Below are 8,091 nucleotides of genomic sequence, written 5' to 3'. Positions count from 1 at the left end.
TTTTTTTTTTTACTAGCAAATTGGATTCTGATACTGATACTGATTTTTAAGCAAATTTATTTATTGGCTATTTGCTTTATAACAAACAAACTGGCTTTAAACAAAAATATCTAGCCATTTGAAATTAGAGGCAACCACTGCATTTTAATCACGATCTGCACGGGCAGTTGTTTTTGATTTGATTTAGATTAATTTCAGGATTTAAAACAAAAACAGAATGGTCTGACTTTAGGTGTTATTTATTTATTTGCTACATAAAACATCTGCGCGAAACAACAGCAGGTCTGAATGAGACGCACTCTGACAACAGGTGGTACTAATAAACAGGGTTGCCAGGTTTTCCCAATAAAACTAGTCGAATCGCGTTTCAAGGAGGTTAGTAAAAATGCCCTGTAAAAATCGCATTCCGGGGGTAAAATACACGTTTTTCGGCGGGGATCTTCCAGTAAAATTCACATTCCAGGGACTAAATATCACGTTATTGGGCTCGCTTCAACTTGTAAAAATCGACGCGTTTCAGAAAGGCGGGGCATAGAGGAGCAACAATAATGTACAGTATGTGGAAAATAATGTGTTTTTTGAACCTTAAACCGCATAAACACATTTCATTACACCAAATACACAAAATAATGTTCTTTTTAGCAGCATCATATGACCCCTTTAAAAAAAAAAGAAAAATTGTTTAGTTTTCCCCCCTGCTGTACCGAATTTGTACCGAACCATGACATCAAAACCGAGGTACGTACCGAACCGTCATGTTTGTGTACCGTTACACCCCTAATGTATGTTACATACATGTTATGAAAGGAATGGTTTATCACAGCCACTGTTTAGATGTTTATATTAGTCCCAACAAATTTTTATTTTGAGCAGAAAAATCATTATATCATTAAAGAGTTGATATAGAAACTGCCTTATGTGCAATGTAAATGTTTATATACAACTCAGTTTTATTTAAGTGTTATTAAATAAACTTTCAGTTTCTGTGTTTCAGTAAAAAATCATTTCTGTGCATCTGTATAATTTATAGTAGTTGAATTGTAGAAAATATTAAACGGTCTGGTTTTGTTTTTCTTGAATTCCAGACGCTCTGCGGTGACAATCCACCCACCCCAAGCGACCCTGAGTATTCAACGCCCTCCGCCCTCACGGGACACACCCACACGGATCACCCTGCCCTCCCACCCTGCCATTGCTGCTCAGAAAGCCCTTTCTCACTCTGTTGCACAGGTTGACATCATTCTGCCCCATCCTTTTGGAAATATAAAAAAAAAACAGGAAGTAACACCTCTCGTTTGCTCTGTCATAGAAGCCCATTTTCAGCACTGTGACACATGTTGCTGCCGCAACAGTTGCTCCAATTCAGGCCACCAATACGGCACCATCACTCACTACAACAGGTGAGTGATAAATCTACTCTACACACCGGTGATTCAGAGGCATCCATGCAAATTTCATAGACTATTATGTTTACATATGTATTACAGTACTAAAGACCTGCTATGTCATTTTAACACATTTTTAAAGGCGCCACCCCCCACACTCAAATATCCAATAGCAGCATTGTCACTATGACTGTGGCCTCCCACTCCTCTCATGCCACAGCAGTGACCACATCCACCATCCCTGTGGGTAAGTTACCTTTAGCTCATCTGCTCTGGAATTGTTTTTATTTCTAGTAGCACAGAAGTATATAGGTGTTGTATTGTAGCAGGTATTGTCTAATACTGTAAATATATCAAGTAATGCTAGAGATATTTCATACTTATTAGTCAGATTAGTTAACCTTTGTGACGTTCAGTGTATTATGATGTAGTATACAAAAAGATTACCCCATTTTACCCTTTTTTGATCAGTTTAAGACTTTATAGTAACAGTTTGAGCATCTTATTATTTGCTTGTTACTAACATTTTGCACCCAGCAAGGTATTTATTGATTTAAACTATGAAATTTTAATGGTGAAATGCGATCAATAATATTTCCTACAGGTAGAATCAGAGACTGTGTAAGGCAGAGACAGTCCAATCATACACAAATCGCAATCTCACGTGGTCAATCGGCTGTTTGTTTACTCTTGATTACATAAACTACCGTGCTAAATTTTACAGTCAGAATTAAAAGATTAATACTTTAATTCAGCAAAGAATAAACATTGTTATAAAAAAACTATTTCTATTCATCCAAAAGTCCTGAAAAATCCTGTATTAGTTTCCACAAAAATATTACACAGCATGACTATTTTCAACTTTTATAATAACTTATTTATATTAAGCTTCACATATCTTTATTGCTTTGTGACGTTCAGTGTATTATGATGTAGTATACAAAAAGATTACCCCATTTTACCCTTTTTTGATCAGTTTAAGACTTTATAGTAACAGTTTGAGCATCTTATTATTTGCTTGTTACTAACATTTTGCACCCAGCAAGGTATTTATTGATTTAAACTATGAAATTTTAATGGTGAAATGCGATCAATAATATTTCCTACAGGTAGAATCAGAGACTGTGTAAGGCAGAGACAGTCCAATCATACACAAATCGCAATCTCACGTGGTCAATCGGCTGTTTGTTTACTCTTGATTACATAAACTACCGTGCTAAATTTTACAGTCAGAATTAAAAGATTAATACTTTAATTCAGCAAAGAATAAACATTGTTATAAAAAACTATTTCTATTCATCCAAAAGTCCTGAAAAATCCTGTATTAGTTTCCACAAAAATATTACGCAGCATGACTATTTTCAACTTTTATAATAACTTATTTATATTAAGCTTCACATATCTTTATTGGAAAGGGTTTAAACAATGTTTTTCATGTTTCATGAACCATAAACAAGTTTTGCACATGCTGGGAACACACTACACAATGTTCAAAGTTGTCAGATCACTGTTGTCATTTTATTCTTGGTTTGAAATATATTATTAAATTGTGATTTACATAGATTTCATTCTTTCTGCATTCAAACAAATAGGAGCTGTACTTGCATGGCTGGAAGTAGCTGCCTGGAGGCATAACGTCTGTAATGGCAGACTGAACAGACTTGCCCTAAAATGACTTTAGTTGAATGCAGGAAACATTGTGCATGTATTCATTTAACAGTCTGACTATTTCGATGCCACAGCTTTCACACTGGGAATGCACCTATGATGCCTTTACATAGTTGCAACAGAGCTGTTGTTTACATTGTTTTACAAGCAGATTTTCCAGGAAGATTTTGCTTGTAAAATGGTTAAAGCTTTAACTGATGGAATTAACTATCGATTTTTCCCCGTCTGTTTTAGCTAAAGTGGTCCCGCAGCCCATCACACACACGTCGCCACGTATCCAGTCCGAATACACTGGAGAAAGGGGCAACCTCATCCCTATCTCTGGTCACCGCTCTTCTCCCAACCCAATCACCATGGAGAACCGCACTGACAACAGGTATAAATCCTGTCTATTCAAAATGTTAAAGGACATAAGCTTTTTAAATTTAAAATGTGTTTTTGGCAGTAAAATGTATTTTCACATCAGGTTTAGGGTTCAATTAGGACAAGCATATGTCTGTTTGCCCTGCTTTTAATGGGATGTTTTATGGCTCTCCACAGACAATCTGTTCCAGTGCAGTTTCAGTACTTCCTGCCCACCTACCCATCAGCACCGTACCCGCTGACCCACACGTACACCCCCATCACCAGCTCTGTGTCATCCATACGCCCTTATTCAGGTACCATGGTGCTTGTTTTTTTTTTTTTTTTCAGTTGTTGTGGCCGATGGTTCCACACTAGTGGCTAACTCTATTAGCAATGCATTCAACAACAGTCAGCCTGCCACCACTGTGGCCCAGACGCACAATCAGAGTGCCAACGCTGGAACCCCCTCACTTGTGACGTCCCCTCGACCCAGCATTTTGCGCAAGAAACCTGCCAATGAGGGGTGAGCATTAAAAACCCACTATTGTCATGTTCTCTGTAATATTGTTCAAGTGTAAATCTCACTATGAGATATCCACGTCATATTTACCAGCAAAAAATACAAGCGAGTCCTGCATCAATTTATATATTTAAAAGTATTTCCTGTGTGCGTAGTTTAAATTCACATTGTAGAAAACAAAAAGGAATCCAGAACCATGTCATATTTCACCCCAGAATTACCAACAAAAAATAAGAAATTCCATTTTGAAAATGAAGAAAATCAATTTAGGAGTACTACAGTTTTGTTTGCATTGTCAAAGTATTTTCCTCCCAAATTGTATCTTCTAATTCAAGAAAACATTTTCATTACTGTAATGCAGTAATGAAAATCATCTCGTCCAGAAACAATGATTTAAAAATAAATTAATGACTACTACCATTATTCTTCCTTTACTGCCTAACAATTTGAACAAATGTTTTTCATTACGTTACTTAATTTGGTTGCTAATTAGCTAATCATCGTCAAAACAGGCCATATTGCAAAACATTTCACAAAATTTTGGTACTAAAAGGTGTTAGGTGTTAGATTCTTTACTTGGAATATAATTTCATTTATATAATTCAGAAGGAATTGTATAAATATATGACCAACTCTTGTCTAGTATGAGAATCAGTTTTTATGTTGGTATTGTTTATATATTGTAGTGTTTATTAATGGTTTGAATTAGATTTTTTTATTTTGTTAATTTTAATTTTAATTTTAGTGCTTTTGTCATCTATATTAATTTTTTTTATTAGTTTGTATTATTTTTATTTCAGTTTTAGTAATTTTAGTACTTCAACAAACATTTAAATTAGTCAGTTGCCAAATGATTGTATTTTATTTAAGCTTTATTTGAATTACTGAAAACTATTTTTAATAGTTTTCGGTTTAAGTAACAAATACAACACTGATGAAAATCTACCGTAAATAGTTTCTATGCCATTCTAGTATGTTTTTAGTTTAGTCATTTAAAATTCTTTTGGAAAAAATTTATTGATGTTCTCAGAAGTGTCATTAATCTGTCTCTGTTGATTTATTAAAGTGCTGCTGTTAGGAAGAACCTGATCCCAGGTCAGCTCAGTGACTCCACAACCCCCAGAATCGATGGACCCATCAGAAGTGCATCAGTATCACCTCGTCCTGCAGGGTATGAAGTATTCAAATTGATCTTACAAGATCTCTGGTCTTATTTAATACATTTGTCCTTCTCATTGTAGTATTACTTGGTCTTTAATTGCAGCTTAGTTTTATAAACACTAAATCTTCAAACTCTTTTGCAGAGTGAAGCCCAAACCTGACATCCACATGAGTCTCGCTCCATCAGTAACTGCAGCAATAGAGGCTATTCCTAGCCATGGAACTGAACGGCAACCGCAACACGTGGGACCACCTCCCTCCCAGCTGGCTTCTCAACCTCTCCCCTCCCTCCTGACATCAGCAACACCCCCCTCTCAACCCACTCCTGCTCTTTCAGCCATACCTGTTGCCATGGCAGTCACCCCGCCAATCCCCTCCATGGCCAATGTAGTGGCCCCGCCCACTCAGCCAGCAGCCAGCACTAATTCAGCATGTGCCATCAGCTCCACCCTCCCAGAGATGAATATTAAGCAGGAGGCGGAGCCTATGGATAGTACAAAACCAGGTGGGATCTTTATGCAAACAAGATTTTACACTAATAGTCGATCTATAAATCAGCCTGAAAATTAATCCTGTTGTATTTGACATGGCGATAAATTCATTTAACCAGTATTTTACATATTTAAAACAATGAAAAAATGACGTAGAATGATGTTATATTTCAGAGAAACACATATCAGAAGGCAGAAACATCAGTCTGCTCATACTTTACCTGATGAAGCAGTTTCTTTCCCTCAGTGGCATCAGGGCCAAACAGTGGTGCACAGATGTTGGCAGTCCCTGCCACAGACATCACCCCTGGAGCCTCACCCAGAAAGAAGCCCCGCAAGCAGCAGCACGTCATCTCCACTGAGGAGAGCGAGATGATGGAGACCAACAGCACAGATGAGGAGAAGTTCCCACCCCTCAGCCAACGTGCAGAGAAACGCAAGTCCCCTCCTAAAGAATACATTGGTAAGCTTCATTACTATGAAAGCTGTTTCTTCAAGGTTTTTAGACGATCCAGAAAGGTCCTTGAACGTGTGGTTTGATAATCTGAGAGTTTTCACTTTGTAGGACAATGGTGTTTTCATTATTATATTTTTATTAGAATAGAATTTTAGAAGAATTATTAGAATTTGTATCATTTTATTTTATTAGAATCAGCACAAATTAAATTAAATAAAAATACTTCTACGATATTTCAAATGTTACTTTAGAAGTGTACTTTTATAATTTAAATCATTTAAATAATACAATTAAATATTATTGAATAATTTAAATCTTTTTTTCCACATTACAGTAATGAGAATGAGGTTGTTGCATTTCAGAACTGCTAGTTGGAGGAAGGTTATTTGCCATAAAAATAGTGTCACAATGCACAAAAAAAAAAAAAAATTTATTGGACGATTTCTTTTTTTTTATTAAAATCATCAAATTAAAATTAAATTAAAAACCAGTACAACAAACACTACAATGATACTTACTAACAAGTCTTTGATTGTTGTTTCTCCTATGTCTGAAAAAAAAAGATTCTCTTCTTTTCTTTGTGGAACATCTTAAGGCTCCTTACCGCCTTCTACCTGTGAGAGTCCACCAACCTTTGCTCTAAATAGTACATTATGAAATGGCAACAGTGACAGTGTTGTAACATAACTGAACAGAGGCCAAACTTAATAAAGTTGATGGAATAAGATAAACAACATAGAGATAAAGATCAGAATTATCCTTCCAAGCAGTTTGTAAGCTGTCCTGGAAATGACTAGCAACTGTGGGACTGTACATCTGTACATTTTTGACTTATCACAAGTTATGTAATATGATTTGATATTGAAGTTTAAGAAACCCAGTTTCATTACTAAGACAGTGTAGCCTCTAATGCCTATATTAAGTGTATCTGTTTCTTCATCTGTTTGCAGATGAAGAGGGAGTTCGGTATGTTCCTACCCGAGTTCGTCCTCCGATCACTCTACTGCGCCACTACCGTAACCCCTGGAAGGCGGCATACCACCACTTTCAGAGATACAGTGACATCCGTGTCAAGGGTTTGTCTAGGCTCATCCCATAATATCATCTTGTCCATTTTGCATGAATACAATTATATAGTCTGTCATCATTCATTAATACCAGCTTGTGTTATCCAATCAGAGGACAAGAAGGGCAGCCTGCAGGATGTGGCCAATCAGAAAGGGGTGGTGTGCAGAGCCCAGGGCTGGAAAATTCACCTCTGCGCAGCTCAGCTCATGCAGCTGGTGGGACTTTCTCTTTAATTCATTATCAGACAGTGGTTATGTCAAGCTTATGTCAGAATGAGTGTGTTTTGTCACCTGTCTGCAGACGAATCTGGAACGTGATGTTTACAGTCGTCTGACGACTCTCCAGGAAGGCCTCGTTCCGAAGAAGAAGGCCGGAGCCAGTGATGATCTTCACCGTATAAATGAACTCGTACAGGTAAAAGCCACTGATCACTTTTACCCACACATGTTCACTTTCATACAGGTTATCATGCGTTTTATTTCATTGGTTTCAATCAGTGTTTACATTTAGATTACCTTTGCCGTCATTGCAACGCTCATTTTAAAACACCAATAAATTATTTAATTAAATTGTTTAATAATAATGATTTAATGTAATAACCTTGTTAAATGTAATCTTTAACAGATCTCAAAATAAATATAATTTTTTCATACTATACATTATAATGTTGTGATGCCTATATTCATTTGTAGCATTATAAATTATTTTAAATTTATTTAGACAAAATAGTGTATACTTTTAATAGCAGCCATTTATTGGTAATTTTCAGATTCTGGTGTCAGAATTTTATTATCTGTGCATCCTTACTATAAAAAAAATTACAGTATATATATAAATGTTTATTGAGACTGATTAGTTGAGTATTTAGGCAGCCTAATGTATTTAGATATTATTTGTGCTGTATGTACACTGCCATTCAAAGGTTTGAGGTCAAAAAGTGTTTTTGAAAGAAGTCTCTTATGCTCAATGCTGCATTTATTTGATCAAAAATACAAA

General features: G+C 36.1%; 1 protein-coding gene across 1 annotated transcript in view; it reads left to right on the top strand.

Annotated features, from left to right (window-relative positions):
• LOC107718165 (histone deacetylase complex subunit SAP130-A-like) overlaps window positions 1-8,091 on the top strand; it is a 22,988-nt gene that overhangs the window by 12,828 nt on the left and 2,069 nt on the right. The window contains exons 8-19 of the mRNA XM_016525143.1: window positions 1,086-1,230; window positions 1,310-1,400; window positions 1,528-1,632; window positions 3,288-3,429; window positions 3,594-3,712; window positions 3,747-3,921; window positions 4,985-5,089; window positions 5,223-5,584; window positions 5,818-6,033; window positions 6,978-7,103; window positions 7,207-7,310; window positions 7,396-7,509. Coding sequence (XP_016380629.1) covers window positions 1,086-1,230; window positions 1,310-1,400; window positions 1,528-1,632; window positions 3,288-3,429; window positions 3,594-3,712; window positions 3,747-3,921; window positions 4,985-5,089; window positions 5,223-5,584; window positions 5,818-6,033; window positions 6,978-7,103; window positions 7,207-7,310; window positions 7,396-7,509 — 1,804 coding nt within the window. The remainder of the gene's footprint in view (window positions 1-1,085; window positions 1,231-1,309; window positions 1,401-1,527; window positions 1,633-3,287; window positions 3,430-3,593; window positions 3,713-3,746; window positions 3,922-4,984; window positions 5,090-5,222; window positions 5,585-5,817; window positions 6,034-6,977; window positions 7,104-7,206; window positions 7,311-7,395; window positions 7,510-8,091) is intronic.

This window comes from Sinocyclocheilus rhinocerous, unplaced genomic scaffold, assembly GCF_001515625.1.
Source record: "Sinocyclocheilus rhinocerous isolate Xijiao unplaced genomic scaffold, SAMN03320098_v1.1 scaffold480, whole genome shotgun sequence".
Lineage (NCBI taxonomy): Eukaryota > Metazoa > Chordata > Actinopteri > Cypriniformes > Cyprinidae > Sinocyclocheilus > Sinocyclocheilus rhinocerous.
The sequence above is the reverse complement of the archived record's forward strand: the minus strand, read 5'-3'. Positions and strand labels throughout refer to the sequence as shown.